At 41.3% G+C, this 17,141-nt stretch overlaps 1 protein-coding gene across 1 annotated transcript; it reads left to right on the forward strand.

Annotated features, from left to right (window-relative positions):
- The first annotated feature begins 7,783 nt into the window (after positions 1-7,783).
- On the forward strand, positions 7,784-10,154 carry LOC117408313 (forkhead box protein E1-like). Its single transcript, XM_034013208.3, has one exon. It carries the CDS (start codon positions 8,208-8,210, stop codon positions 9,366-9,368), a length of 1,161 nt encoding a protein of 386 aa, XP_033869099.1. The 5' UTR covers positions 7,784-8,207; the 3' UTR covers positions 9,369-10,154.
- The last annotated feature ends 6,987 nt before the right edge of the window (positions 10,155-17,141 follow it).

Consider the following 17,141-nt stretch of genomic DNA (forward strand, 5'->3'; position numbering starts at 1 on the left):
AAACAGGTTATGCTTTTGAAAAACAAAACTAGGGTTCTAATTTTCAAACAAAATCAGAAAGCAATTCTCAACAGAAGTTGTGCGTGTCTTCCAACAAATGCAGCAGTGTAGAGAGAACAGATGGGGCATTTTGCATAAAAACTATTTAAAATTTACAAATACAGGTTTATATAAATGAGGATAACTAAACGTAACTTCATTAATGGATTTTTTTTTATATATATACAACACAGGTAATGGAAATAAGCATTGATAATAATGAAAACCTTACTGTTGATGGTACAGAAATAGCTGTGTCATTTCAAGTAAACAGTTTTTGAGTCTTATGCTCTGACAATCAACTTTGAAATAAGTGGCCATAAGTGATTTGACCCTTGAAATACCCCAGTTATTCAGTTTGCATTATTAGCCAACTTGCATTTTGTATCATGTTTGCCTGCAGTTTTTGTATCAAAATCCCCGCCACCTTGACTGTGTGTGTGGTTTTTCTCAAATAAAGACTTGTTTTATAATTTAAAATTGCTTTCTGGAGTCCCTTATTCCTACCACCTCACTCTGATCAACCTGCTTTTAGTACAGCTTACCAGACCTCCCTGGGCAGCAGTGTGGAGTAGTGGTTAGGGCTCTGGACTCTTGACCAGAGGGTTGTGGGTTCAATCCCCAGTGGGGGACACTGCTGCTGTACCCTTGAGCAAGGTACTTTACCTAGATTGCTCCAGTAAAAACCCAATTGTATAAATGGGTAGTTGGTATGTAAAAAAAATAAATAAAAATAATGTGGTATCTGTATAATGTGAAATAATGTATAATGTGATATCTTGTAACAATTGTAAGTCGCCCTGGATAAGGGCGTCTGCTAAGAAATTAATAATAATAATAAAAAATAATAATAAAGGTGGTGGCAGCTTGCACGCTACCAGGTTCACATACCTGTACTGAATCCAGTGAGTCTGAGGTTCAGACTAAGCGCCTGCTCTCTATACTGTATTCAGTGGGGAGCCTGGTTTGCTACACACATGTTCTACATCATATACAATGTAGTAGTACATGCAGAAAAATTAATTAAAGGCAACTGCAGGACAAATAATACTGTAGCGTTTCACGCAGTAGGCAGAAGAGGAGACAACACGCAGCTTTCAGGATCAAAGCTTTATTCAGACGCCATCTCTAGGCACCTTGTAGAGTTCACTGCTCTAGCCGCTTCACTGGTTGCCCTGGAATGACCACAATGAGTGTGCAACGCCCCCTTTTATAACTTAGCTCCGCCCCTTTATGCTAGTCAGGTGTCGTGGTGAACAGCTATCCCATTGGTCCCCATCTGCACACCAGGACCAATGGGCACCACAACTAACAGCCAATGGCAGGGACCAGGGCGCACCATGGGTGCAGGATAGCTCGCACAGCCACAGGGACAGAGCGAACCCGCAACTACAGGTAATGCAGACGGGGGAGAGGAACACAATACAGCGGTAATAACAGCACAGACAGTGGAAACAAGAGGGAATACAGTACATAAAACATAAATACACGGATCGCTACATTAGACGTGCTGCAGCGACGTGCTCAGGTGGCGGCAGCGATGCTCTCTCAGGCGGCGGCAGCGATGCTCTCTCAGGCGGCGGCAGCGATGCTCTCTCAGGCGGCGGCAGCGATGCTCTCTCAGGCGGCGGCAGCGATGCTCTCTCAGGCGGCGGCAGTGATGCTCTCTCAGGCCGCGGCAGCGATGCTCTCTCAGGCGGCGGCAGCGATGCTCTCTCAGGCGGCAGCAGCAATGCTCTCTCAGGCGGCAGCGGCAGCGATGCTCTCTCAGGCGGCAGCGATGCTCTCTCAGGCGGCAGCAGCAATGCTCTCTCAGGCGGCGGCGGCAGCGATGCTTTCTCAGGCGGCAGCGATGCTCTCTCAGGCGGCAGCAGCAATGCTCTCTCAGGCGGCAGCGGCAGCGACGTGCTCTCAGGCGGCGGTTGCAGCGGCAGCGGCAGCGACGTGCTCTCAGGCGGCGGTTGCAGCGGCAGCGGCAGCGACGTGCTCTCAGGCAGCGGCAGCGGCAGCGGCAGCGATGCTCTCAGGCAGTGGCGGCGGAAGCAACGTGCTCTCAGGCGGCGGCGGCGGCAGCGATGCTCTCTCAGGCGGCGGCAGCGATGCTCTCTCAGGCGGCGGCAGCGATGCTCTCTCAGGCGGTGGCAGCGATGCTCTCTCAGGCGGCGGCAGCGATGCTCTCTCAGGCGGCAGCAGCAATGCTCTCTTAGGCCGCGGCAGCGATGCTCTCTCAGGCGGCGGCGGCAGCGACATGCTCTCTCAGGCGGCGGCGGCAGCGACATGCTCTCAGGCGGCGGCGGCTGCGACGTGCTCTCAGGCAGCGGCAGCGATGCTCTCTCAGGCGGCAGCGATGCTCTCTCAGGCGGCAGCAGCAATGCTCTCTCAGGCGGCGGCGGCAGCGACGTGCTCTCAGGTGGCGGTGGCAGCGACGTGCTCTCAGGCGGCGGCAGCGATGCTCTCTCAGGCGGCAGCGATGCTCTCTCAGGCGGCAGCAGCAATGCTCTCTCAGGCGGCGGCGGCAGCGACGTGCTCTCAGGCGGCGGTTGCAGCGGCAGCGGCAGCGACGTGCTCTCAGGCGGCGGTTGCAGCGGCAGCGGCAGCGACGTGCTCTCAGGCAGCGGCAGCGGCAGCGGCAGCGATGCTCTCAGGCAGTGGCGGCGGAAGCAACGTGCTCTCAGGCGGCGGCGGCGGCAGCGATGCTCTCTCAGGTGGCGGCGGCAGCGACGTGCTCTCAGGCGGCGGCGGCAGCGACGTGCTCTCAGGCGGCGGCGGCAGTGGCGGCGGCAGCGACGTGCTCTCAGGCGGCGGCAGCAGCAGTGATGCTCTCAGGCAGCGGCGGCGGCAGCGACGTGCTCTCAGGCGGCGGCGGCAGCGACGTGCTCTCAGGCGGCGGCGGCGGCAGCGACGTGCTCTCAGGCGGCGGCAGCGGCAGCGATGCTCTCAGGCAGCGGCGGCGGCAGCAACGTGCTCTCAGGCGGTGGTGGCAGCGATGCTCTCAGGCAGCGGCGGCGGCGGTAGCGGCACTCAGGCGGCGGCGGCTGGTCTTCTATCTCACACACTGGAGATGTTCCAGTCTCCCTCATTAACCTCCAGGAACGGCCACCCCTCCTCCACTTTCGTTTTCGGGCAGGCAGTAGGCCACCTTCCTCCTGGAAGGGACAGCACGCCACTTTGTGCCCGAATTCCCCGCAGGCTAGGCACCAGCCTTGATCCTCCAGGTTACCGAGGAGATCCTCCAGTCTGCCATCCCACCGGTTCTGTGACGGCTCGGGGTCGTACCACAGCCACTGGTCCATCTCTGTCTTCTATCTGCTCCTGCTCAGCGCTGGATTACTTCTTTTTTTTCATCCCACTACTGACACCAGTGTAGCGTTTCAGGCAGTAGGCAGAAGAGAAGGAGACAACACGCTGCTTTCAGGTTCAAAGCTTTATTCAGACGCCATCTCTAGGCACCCTGTAGAGTTCACTGCTCTAGCCGCTTCACTGTTTGCCCTGGAACGACCACAATGAGAGTGCAACACCCCTTTATGCTAGTCGGGTGTCGGAGTGAACAGCTATCCCATTGATCCCCAACTGCACACCAGGACCAATGGGCACACACAACTAACAGCCAATGACAGGGACCAGGGCGCACCGTGGGTGCAGGATAGCTCGCACGGCCACAGGGACAGAGCGAACCCACAATACAGCGGTAATAACAGCACAGACAGTGGAAACAAGAGAGAATACAGTACACAAAACCATAAATACACGGATCGCTACAATACATTTAAAAAAAAAGCCTTTATACGTGTTTTGTTACAGCGATTGTGTATGCAACAGAGGGTGCTGGTAGATTACACAAACGATTAATTAAACTTAGGCTAGGTAGTTGTTATCTTGGTATATTTTTATTCTCTGTTAATTAAATTATATTCATTGAAAAAGGGAAGAGAGAACCAGATCGTTATTATTTTTTATTGTTTTGGTTTAATGTAGCCTAATATAGCAGGCTAATGAGCCTATTGAAGTAGGCTACTTTTTTTTTCATTAACAAGTTGTCATTGTTCTTTGTTGAAATTAATGTTCTATGGGGTGCCAAGTGTAAAAAAAGTGTTAATATTTTAACACTTCTTGTTTGTAGGTATTTGTTTTTTTTACATGTTTCTGAATGCAAATGCAAACCGAATAATTTCATTTCATATTATTAAAGTTAGATTAACTAGGCTACTACTACTAATAACTTTAAAACGTTACAGATAGTAGGTCTATTTGAAAAATGTCAGTAAACACTTCAGAAAAATAGATTTAAAGTAGGCTTATTAAAAACAAAATCTAATAGTAACATATTTAAATATATTTTTATTTACTTGTTTTTATACATGCAGTGTTAATATACGGTATTTTTTTTTTAAATGACCATATCGGTCGTTGCAGGTCTGTGACCAAGAACTGCATCCATTAAGTCATAATATTTAGTTTTTTCTGGTCTGACCCGCTATTGTTATGATCGTTAGTTGTTTTTGTAATCCCGTTTTATTTTTTTATTTTTTTTCACAACACTGTTTCGCGCTTCCGTTTAATGCTGTATTTCTCAATTCCTATGAAATCTTTTGGTAGACTTTACTGTTTCGGACAGTACGAGTTAACCCCGCCCCAAGCCTTGCTCAGCACGGAGCCAGTACCAGATATCTTGCGAGGTCAGAGTTTCACGGTTTCGGCTCGGCTCGGCTCGGCTCGACAAAATGAAAGTGTGAAACTAGCCGTGCCGTGGGGGCTCGGCTCGGCTGTGCAAGTGTGAAAATGCTTAGTCTGAAGGATAGTAAACTCAAATGTTTACGTGTTATTGTGTATGACTTGCCTATGTTATGGTTATCACATTTTCAGAGGGAGCATGTGTGGAGTTGAGGCTTATACTGGAAAACTGTTGCCCCAAGGGTTGAAAAAGTGACAGAGAGCGGCCAATATTTTTTTGCTCTCTTGAGCTCACTTACTCAACTCAAGATGAACCGTTTCTTCTATAAGGTGAAATCTGCAATCTATTAAACTCTTGCTTAATAAACATTCAAAATCCTTGATGCTGTGCCTGGTCCATCCTTTTGTTTAGTAGGGAGTTAGAGGGCACTATTGACTATTGACCGTTTTGGGAAGTAACAGCACAAACAATTTTTGCTCATGTGACCCTACATTAGCTAACCTGGATCCACGTTTCAATCTAAGGACTATGGAATAGGCTACTTAATGCTGTAATAAACTAGTGGGTTTTCTGACTGTAGGCTACCGATCAATACCATACACTACGGTCATGTCTTTTAAAAACATGGCAAGATAGCATTAGGTTCTGAACGGACATATCCACACGCCCTTAAATGAAGGAATTTAGGGTTTGTCATCACTTTTAATTTTAAATCATATAATTAGTCACATTTAATTATTTTAAGGTTTTGTTCAGCCTTAAGCAACTTTGACTCTGCTTAAGCTCTGTAGTGAAATCTTAAGTGTTTTGTTTCCTGTTCGCACTTACAATAATATTAGGGCCCTTTTAAAGAGACAAAAACAACAACGACGACATACACTTTTTAATTTAATAAAATTATTGAATAACGCTAAGTGCTTATATATATATATATATATATATATATATATATATATATATATATATATATATATATATATATATATAATATCCGTTTGCAAATTATTATTATTATTATTATTATTATTATTATTATTATTATTATTATTATTATTATTATAGTTTTTTTATTATTTGTTTAAAACAAAAGATATTGCACAGTGTAAATCGGTTTCTGAGCCATGAGACATTTTTCACTGTTTTCATTTTGTAAATTTTAATAGAGGCCTAAAAATAAAAAATAAAGTTATTACAATGCCTCTACATGTTTAGACTTACCCCATTCATTTATTTTATTCCTTCCAGAAAATTTAATTTCCTGGGAAGAATATATATATATATATATATATATATATATATATATATATATATATATATATATATATATATATATATATGCGCTGACCAAGTAAAATGTATTCAAACACAAGGGTGATAATTTATTATATTGTGTTATTGTATATTGTAATAAATACGATTTTTTTTTATAAACAGACATATATTGAAATGTAATATTTTAGTCACAATAAAAATGGTGAAGTGGTTTTAAACTAGGATTAAACTTTTGCTTTTTTCAAAAGTGATATAAAAAAACATTTGACGTTTTTATCTTTTTCTTTTTCTTTTTTTTTTTTTGTGCCGCCTACCGGTTTAGGCTATAACTAGGGGAGACCGGGGTTGGTGTCACACTTTTTTACTCTTTATTATTTTCCTCAATCTGGTGACATTATGCGAGGTTCTATTATATTGAAGAATAACTTCACGTACAAATTGATGTTTTTTTTTTTTTTTTTTTTTTTTTATTTCAGCGTAACTTTATTCCAGATATGATATTTAGACGGTTGAAAATGCGCCGGTTACCTGTGACAACCTGCCCCATACTGGGCTTGTTTGTCACACGATATGGGGTTGGTTGTCACAAAGTATGTTCTTGGTTTTACAGAAGACAATAATTCAACTTTTTTTTTTTTAAATAACATAAAGTTTCTACTGTGTACAATGACAGAAAAAGTTGTATTATTACTTTTTATGTGAACATAAAAAATATAGACCTATATATATATTTGAAATGTTGACCCATGCTACAAAATAATACCACAGCCTCCACAGAACAAACAGTAAATAACTGGAATAAGCATTATATGGTGACATATCCCACATCTTGGTGTAAAAAAATAGAAAGAAAAAATATAAGACTTCTTCCTATAGGATTTACATGTGACAACCAACCCCAAAAACGATGTGACAATCTGCCCCAACCTGACTTTACATGACAATTTAATTCTCTCAGTACTACTGAGAGAACCTACTGGTTTTGTTTTTACACCAAAAGATAGCCAGTATCTGGTTCTATTAACATGGCCATCAGTTCAAACAAACTCCAATACTACTAAGAGTTATAACATAAATAACAAGATATACATTTTTACTTTGGGTATGAAAAAAATGAAATATGTGCTGACCTTTATGTTAGATGGAATTGACCTCAAATTACAAGATGGTTGAGTTCCAGACAGTAGAACACACATTTCAGTGTTAGTATCACCTGCCTGCACCATCTAGTGTCATAGTTATGAGCACTGTGACAACCAACCCGTGTGACAACCAGCACCGGTCTCCCCTATACATAGGCTACAGATCGGTATATTAAATGGAAAACGACACTTCCAAAAAAGACTGGTCAAACAAAACAGTGCACAATTAAACGCAATTACAGCTTTTATTTGAATATATGAGGATATGCAGATGTACTTAGTACATGTTGTTTCTTTTTGTAAGGGACAGAACACAGCCTTCTCATTCCAGAAATGGTGTTGTTTTCTTTTTTTTTATTCTTAGTATTATTATTGGTGGTGATGGTGGTGGTAGTTAATAATGATAATAATGATAATAATAATAATAATAATAATAATAATAATAATAATAATAATAATAATAATAATAATAATAATAATAATAATAGTGTGTTTACATTATGTGCTTACAAATATTTGAATACCTGTCATTGTATTGAATATACTTAAAGTTATCTGTCACTTTAAAATATGCGATAATGTGGGAGTGACTTCTCCAGCAACAGGTAAAGAAGACCTCAGGTTACTCCACGCCTCACTATTACCGAAATCTCTGTATTTCAATGGGCTAAATATAAAGCTAGGACGTGTACAGTGCACACATCCACTTACACAGATCCTTGACTTCTGCACAGGCTGCTTTGCATGCGCTGGATTGTCTTCAGAGTAACACCGAGCAAGTTTATTTATATTTGGAGAATTTTTCTACTTGCTGCGCGGATTCCTAAAAGCTGTCTTGTGAGGTAACTCACTGTCTTGTTTCATCTAAGTTAGATATTTAGCAACTGAGGCAAAACCTATATTTAAGAGCAACAAGACTGTTGGAGAGTGACACTTTTTTAAAAAATTGTTTTTATTAATGTTCATATAAGCTTCTGTTGACTTTGACAGTTCTCGATACGGTCGCATTTTCAGTATAAACTGGGAAACTGAACCCCGTGTGCTTGTGTGCACCCTGTGTATGAATTAATCATCGCTGACAAATGACTGCAGAAAGGCAACAGTCTCCTTCTAAGGCACCGTCCGTGGGATCCCGATATCACCAGACCATTGCTAATAGCAACGATAGCATGCCTGTTGTAAAAGTGGAGAAAGACACCTTGTCCGATGTTTCCATTTCAACGCCACAAACTGACACCGAAGATCCTCCAAAGGGCCGAAGAAGAAAAAGACCACTCCAGAGGGGCAAACCGCCATACAGCTACATTGCCCTCATTTCCATGGCGATTGCCAACTCCCAAGAAAGGAAACTAACTTTGGGGGGCATCTACAGGTTTATCACGGAAAGGTTTCCCTTTTACAGGGATAACTCCAAGAAGTGGCAGAATTCAATTCGACACAACCTCACCCTAAACGACTGCTTCATTAAGATACCGCGGGAACCCGGGCGCCCTGGGAAGGGCAACTACTGGGCCCTAGACCCCAATGCTGAAGATATGTTCGACAGCGGCAGCTTCCTGAGACGAAGGAAGAGGTTTAAACGCTGTAACTTTACGACCTATCCAGCCTACGTTCACGAATCGCCTGTCTTTGCGCCCATGCAAATGTCCAGATCCGGCTATGCCAATTCAATGTACCCGAACGTGACTGTGAATCCCTCTTACAGCCAACAGATTGCACCTCACTCATCGGTTTACTACCCGACGTCTTCCCCTAACTTCAGCTCCAGCCAGGCTAGAGTGTTTAGCATCAATACCATCATTGGACATCACGGCGGTCTAACCTCTGGGGCAGATTTAATCCAACAACCCAACAGGAGCTTCAGTCCCGACCTGGCATCAGCTGGCAGCTCGTGTAACCTTGGAGGAGTCGGCTACCAAGCCCAGTCTTGTGGGGGGTCCGTGCTTTCTAGGTCGTCCAACCCAATGTCCTACTCGTACTCTGTGGCAAATGGACACCTGCCTATGAACCAACCCTCATACTCCCAGGGGAACAGTCAGATTTATGGAACTTCCTGCCGTCTGGGAATACCCAATTCACCTTCAATGACAAATGACAACATGGACCTCTATGGAAGGCTGTCCCCTGGTCAGTACACAACCATAGCACAATATAATAGTAGCAGCCAAATCCCAAGCACAAATGCGTATCTTAGGCATGCAACGTACTCCGGCAATATGGAAAGGTTTGTGTCTGCAATTTAAGACGTTTTTTTTAGACTATGTAATTATTTAAAATTTGGAGTGTTGATTTTATTTTGTCCGATTTTTTTCCAGATGGCTTGGTTAGACTTCCTACCAAAAGTGATTAACTTAAAAATGTCTTACATTACATTTTCAATTGAGCGCTTTAATAATTTAGTTATACAGCATGTTCTGAATTATAATTATTATTTATTTCTTAGCAGACGCCCATATCCAGTGCCACTTACAACTGTTACACGATATCACATTATTTTTTACATACAATTACAAATTTATAGAGTTGGGTTTTTACTGGAGCAATTTAGGTAAAGTACCTTGCTGAAGGGTACAGCAGCAGTGTCCCCCACCAGGGATTGAACCCACGACCCTCCGGTCAAGAGTCCAGAGCCACTATTCCACAATTAATTGAGATAGGGTTCCTTCGTTCGTTCTAGCACAATCAGGAAAAACAATCTAATCATTATATGGGTTTCAAATAATTAATATTTGGAATCCCTACAGCATATTGAACACCCAGTGGTTATATTTGGAATATTTTAAAGAATGTCTCTTTGGACCCAAACAAAATAAGATACTCTTGCAGTAACTAGAACCCCTACACATATGAAACACTGACATATTTAAAGTATTTAGAAAATCATACCGCCAACATTGACATATATAAAATATATGAAATCTCCATTATTTCCATAAAAAAAAAAAAGTTCCGTTTGGGTATATTTTTGAGTGCATTGTTTGTTTTTAAAGTAGACATCTTTCAATGTAATTTTATAATGTTAATTAACATGTACGATATATATATATATATATATATATATATATATATATATATATATATATATATATATATATATATATAGGGAGTTTTGAAAATACAATAAAATGTTTGTTATTATTATTATTATTATTATTATTATTATTATTATTATTATGATGTTGATATGTTGAATCACTGCTTGTATTATATTACCCCGCCCCCACCCCCCTCCCTCACACACACACACACACACACACACACACACACATATATTTGGCCTATTGTGATTTTGGTTGACTTCAATCACCTTTTGATGTTTCTCAAAAAGGAAATATTTAAAATTGTATTTTAGATTTAAGTAATTTGAACTTCTACAATGTATGGGCATCATTTTTAGTTATACTAAAATGTGATCACAAACATTAAAGCATATACAGTATCATGTATTCATTATAGTTGCAATGACACAGTTAAATACATGGCCAAACAATTGTTTATGCATTACAGTTTGCATATATTAAAAACAGAGCCTATTGACATGTAGGCTACTATAAAATGTAATGTACGGTGATATTATTATTTTTTTTAGAATATGGAAATAAAACTGGTCTGTTAAAAAACATGAACCCAACGGCCGAGAACCAAAAGTCAACCTTTTATGTACATCTTTTTTTTCCGTTTTTGATAATTAGTATCACATTTTACAGTAAGTTTGTACAACAGGCCTAACGGCCTTGGTGTGTTAATAAACAAAGCTGTTAAACCTCATCACTCTCCGGATACTGTTTTTCTTCATTCTTCCTTTTGTTGTCAGATTAATTTCAAGTCTATAGATAATTTGACATCTTAATCCACCCCCACACCCATGTAAACTTATACAAAAAATCGAAATCCATTGTATGTGGTAATTGCATGGTCTTTTAAATAAGTATAATTATTTAGCAGACGCCAAGAGCACTTATTTGTAACACGTGTCAAACACGTCACTGCGCTTATAATTCTAAATGTCTTTAGGATTTAAACACCTTGTGGTGTTTATTTTGTAAACTCTTTGATGTGTTTATGATTTGTAACACTTTAAAAACATTTGTACGTGTTTATAACAGGGCTGGTGTTTAAAATTTAACGGCAAAGATTAAACATAACGTTTAACAATTATTTAGAGATCCAAATGACTAAACATCAGTGTTACACCTAATTACGTATAAACATTGTTGTTTAGGAATAGACCGTTTCTATTTTACTACACACACATGCCATTTAGATATTAAACGTGTCACACGTTTAATATCTAAATTGTCGTCCAAGTAAACAAAATCATATATTTTCAATAGTCATTTTTTACATTTATTATAAATAATTAAACGACATTTATCATTTTAGTAAGGTTATGGGCTGTATGTTTAAGTCTACTTGAACCAATAGACAATGAATTAAAAAAAAGAAGAAAAAAAAAGCTTTTAAATCATACCGGCGCCTATTTTGGATTTCTGTACCATAGTAAACAATGCCTAAAATATAGGCCTACAAGCAAAACACATTTCTTTATAGTAATCTTTACATTTTTGTCACATTTTGTATCTGATGAAACTTAAAACAATGGGATCAAAACAAGCCAGTGGGACCAAATATCTAATTTGACATATTGACGTGTCTATTTGTACCGCATCATAATGTAAGTTAAATTGCTGGGTTTCATCTGTGTTTAACACACGTCAACATAATATGGAGCTAAATCATTCTTGTCTGTGTGACTTTGAAGCTTTATTTCAGATACATCGTTGTAGTCTGCATTTAAAATGGACTAGTTAAAAAAAATAGAATATAAAACATTACCTTAACCTAAGGCAATAATTAACTTACTTGTGGGGTGTGTTTATTAAACTCCCTTACAATATATATATATATATATATATATATATATATATATATATATATATATATATATATATATATATTCATTTTTTACACGGAGTCGTATTAAATACCACACAATTTTTTAAGGGGCTAGTGCTACTGTGTATTGGAATATTGTTGATGCAAATAAATCACATCAATAATATTCTATTAGTACGGATACGGAGTCACGTTTAATAGCCACAGAATATCAGCTCACCAAGACACTTCCGGAGAAAGCTATTTGTCACAGATCTTAACGACAACTCAGATGATAAAGACTGCGCAAATATGTAAGCGTTTCATTATGATGAAGTGGTCTTATCTGTAAGCACGCATTGGAACCCGGCTTTTGTTTTTCAAAGACACAGCTCTTAAAGTGATTTCATGCTCTTTGCGAGGCTTTCTCTCCCTTCCCATCTTTGTCAGTTCAGCGTCACTTGCAGTATTTCTGGAGCCATGGAGTGTCATAGCGTCTGTCTGCTACAACAGGGCTCTCAGTGCCATACCAGAGAGGGACTGCATGTCTACTGAAGAAAAAGATGCCCCTAATCTGCTCTAATAAAGCAATCAAAAGAACGCTTGGAATCCGATTTAGCGTTATTAAATCACATCATAAAATAGTGTACTATAAAAATGTAATCCCTTGTCAGCTTTAATGTATTATAAAATATGTATATTCTATTTTTATTGTGTGCAAAAAACAATTGAAATCAAATATTTAAGAATTCAACTTGGTTTATTTTAATAACTTGGGAATAGAAGCACAAACACGGTTACCAAAATAAGCATTATAATAAATCTTTTGTTTACCGGCTACTGGATTAATACAATTGATAGCGTGCCGTTGCCACCACCTTTGTTTAACTGGACGATCCGGAATCAATTGATCTTAGTTTATTATAAAGGAGGAAAAAATGTGTGAAAGGCACGGCACAAAGACAACAGGAGAACCAACTCAGGGCAAATAGTTTATTAATACACAATTATTTAAAACAGGCAACTAGCGACCTAAAAGCTATACAGGCAAATTAAAGTCGATTTAAGATATGATCATCACCCCCCCCCCCCCCCCCCCCTTATAGAAAATATTTCAAAACACACCAGTTTTTATTGTAATTGTTTTAGACTGTATACAGTCTTTTCTTTGCCGAATTTAGTCTATTCCTGCAACACTACCGATTTTAGTTTTAATATCAAAAGATTGTGATTAACTTTGCTATAGCCTAGATGTAATAACACAAGATTTAACACAATAAACACTATTGTAAAGTTCAGGCTATGAATAATAAAATGTCTTTATAATCTGCTGCCGAAGGTTTAAACTGTTAGTTTTAAAGTGACTAATCACGCCATTTATCAACAATACAGGGTAATTGTACCTATAAAGTACAATTCGTTTTCCCTATAGTAAAATATGTTGATGGCTTGTCTTTTTAAATTAGGCCTACCTATTTTTGGTTTGCCTAATGAAACGTATTGCAAAAAGCTGGCCATGACCCCTTCACCTACTTTGCGAAAATTGGTTCCCAACAGAGCTCAAAGCGTGTTCCGAGACTGACCATGTTTCTAAATTGTATTCCTTGAATTTACATTTTGAAAATAAAAATACAAATAAAAAAAATAAAAAATAAGGTTGCTGAAACCCAAACGCAATATAGCAATATTATAGTATTAATGGGTTACATTAGAGATGCGAAGTTTCATTTTTAAAACAAAAACGTGACATTAGTATATCAATGAGGTACCCGTTTTATTTTTACATTGTTGCATGTTAAATATTATTTCAGCCTATGATATGTAGTGAATAAGGTATATTTGATCATACTGTACTGTGGATGGACCGTCTTTAACAAGGCTAATCCCAAAAGTGCGTAAATTGTACCTCCCTGGTGTAATAGTCTCCATGTACACTGTATACACACCATCCAGTTTCTTATGGTCGAATCAGTTTCGTCGTGGCTGCCAGGAGTGGTCCTATACACATTACTATACACAGTTATAGTAATAACTATAAGTGAAACCTTTGCTTATATTATAAAGTGGAGTGATTGTGTTGCTCATATCTCTCTCAAACACACACATGCATACATATTTATCTTTCTGTTTGTCTGTCTGTGGTTCAAAAGGTACAGTGTGCTTTAATAATAATCTATACCATTTACTTATCTTAAAATTTAAAAATGCAATGGCTATTTCCATTACAAAGAACTTACCTCATACATGACTATGAAAAATTGAACTTCTCCATGATAATAAATCACCATGGCTATATGCAATTAACAATGCAATTAACAATTATCACTGTACCCCAAAACACATCTTATAACAGATAGAATCATGTATGTTGTGTGAAAGCTTGGGATGTAATAAAGAACCCTTGGTACCTCATGATTCAATAATAAATATTTTTTCATTATTATTTTTTTTCCCTAGGAGTGTATCTTACAAAGAGCCCTCGGGGAACCTTTCAATGCATTAATCCTCAATCAAATAACAGCATATTACAGGCAGATCTTTCAAATGACGTTCATACCAAGCACTCTATCAATGTCGATAAATCCAGTCAAGACAAGAAAACAGCAAAACCTGTGAATAGAAAAGGCTTTGATGCAGTTTTAAACAGGCTATGATAGACTGTTAATTAATCATACAGCCACAAACCATGGAATACATATTAAAAAGAAAGAGTAAATAAAAAATAAATCAGTAAAAAGAAAAGACTATAAAATTAGAATTTTGCATTCCAGTGACAGAACAAATAAAACATGTACCTTGTAAGCTGTTTAATCTTTAATGGAACTTCCACAGTGTATATTTTCAGAAAGTAATTTGCCATATTATATTTTTTTATGTTTATCGAATCCTATAGGCCAACTTTCTCATTTTACAGTCATTTTTTTCCTGCTTTGTGTCAATTGTTTTAGTGTGAGCGCCATCTTTTAAAAAATATAATCTTTTAATATTTATCCCATCTCAAATACTAAACAACATAGTGATCAGCGAAGTTGTTTGAACTACATAGAATTAGAAAAAAATTTAAAAAATAAAGATAACACGTTAATTTCTTCAAAAATCTGAAGTTAAAATTCCCATTCTCCCTCGAAAGACATAGAGGCGGAGGGAGTGAGGGAATATAAGGGTGTGCGTGGAAAAGACCGGGAGAGTGGAGAAGGCAAGAGTGAGAGAGAAAGGTGCGCGTGGATAGATAGCGAGAGAAATAGGGGAAGGATAAAGGCAAACAAAAACTACTTTTTCATTTTCAACTCCTAGTTCCCTTCCCTCTCTTTATGATTTTATTTGATTAATTATTGTACAAAAATAAACGGCTTGAGCCTGCAATTTAATCTACTCACAGTTTCAGTTTCATTTCTGTCCCAGAAGAACCTGAAAACGCTACATTCGTGTCAGAAAAAAGTGGGATAGGAATGAGATGGTTCAGAAAGCTAGCCCCGGCCTGGGGAGAAGACCTGGTTATGGACGACAAGAGCGAGGTACGGGCCAAGGTAAACTGCCTTGTGGAGTCGAGGTGAATGCATCTGCCACAGCCAGACAGCAAGGGGGGAAGCCAGTGTGGCAGCATCAAGTCCGGACGGGAGCGACGCGGGCTGCCGAGACTGAGGAGCCGCCGGATGGGTTAGTTGGAGTGCTCGGTTCAGCGACAGTGCAAAAAGGCCCAGCGCCAGATTGAGGGGATCCTGCAGGTGCTGGCTGCGGCCGAGATCGCCCACAGTGACTCTGAGGTGTGGAGGCTCCCTACGCGAGGCCGAGGATGGCAGAGAAGGAGGCGCGGCCAGCAACGACCATGCAGGGCACAGCAGTGACGTCATCTCTGTGCATCAAAACAAACCGGTATGATAGACGGGGCAGCTGGGAGGCCTTCCAGAGTGTGATTGCGCTGGTGAATCAGTGGTCAGAGGCTGAGAAGGGAGGCCAATTGATCGCTGCACTAGATGAGGAGGTGCAGAGCTACAACTTGACTCTACCGACGGGGGAGAGCACCAACTGCACCGCGCTGGCAGCTGCGGTGGAACAACAATTCGGACAGACCGCATCCAGTTTTACACTCGTGATGGGGCTGAAGGAGCGACGCAGGCGACCGGGTGAGTCCTGTCCTTGGGGGCACTCATCTGCCTGCTCACCATCTCGCCTGCCTGCTCACCAGCCCGCTCAACAGTCGCCCTGGCTCACCAGTTCGCCGCTTGCTCACCAGCCCACCAGCTGTCCAGCTTGTCTGCCTGCTCACCAGCACACCGGCTCACCAGCTCACCTGCCTGCTCATCAACCCACGACTCACCAGCTCACCTTCCTGCTCAACGGCCCAAAGACTGGACCACACTCCAGCCTGTCCGACAACTCATTAGTACCACCGCCTGGCCGTCCACCTCCATGCCAGTCTCACAGCCCCCTTCGCTGCAGGCCAAAGCCATGGAGGACCTCCATCTGAGCCGCATGGAGGGGCTTGACGGTAAACAGCGCCACATGCTGCAAGGCCTGTTTTGCCCCAAAGTCCAAAGACTGCATGCAGACTGAGTTGGTCCAGCACCACATCGCTATGGGGGATATGCCGCCTAGCCGCGAACATGCTTGCCGGCTTCTGCTGGCCAAAAGGGAGGCCACGGAGGGGGTGATTGAGCCATCCGACAGCCCATGGGCGGCTCACATAGTGCTCACACCGAAGAAGGACGGCAGCCTCCAGTTTTGCGTCGACTACCGGCCACTGAATGCGGTCACGAAGAAGGATGCCTACCCGCTCCCCTGCATCGATGAGGCCCTGGACAAAATTGCGGGCTCCCGATGGTTTAGCTCCCTTGACCTGTGCAGTGGCTACAGGCAGGTTGAGCTAGCCCCAGATGCCCAGCCGAAGACGGTTTCACCATGGGGCACGGTCTCTGGCAGTTCACGGAGATGCCATTCAGGCTGTGTAATGCCCCTGTCACTTTTGATCGCCTCATGGAAAGCGCCCTCAGTGGCATTCCCTGCTCAGCCTGAGTGGTTTACCTGGACAACTTGCTCGTCCATGCAGCGACCTACGAGTAGGCCATTTCCAACCTGAGGGAGGTGCTAGGCCAGATCCGGACCACGGGCCTGAAGCTGCACTTGGGGAAGTGCCACCTGAT

This window comes from Acipenser ruthenus, chromosome 2 (genome assembly GCF_902713425.1).
Source record: "Acipenser ruthenus chromosome 2, fAciRut3.2 maternal haplotype, whole genome shotgun sequence".
Lineage (NCBI taxonomy): Eukaryota > Metazoa > Chordata > Actinopteri > Acipenseriformes > Acipenseridae > Acipenser > Acipenser ruthenus.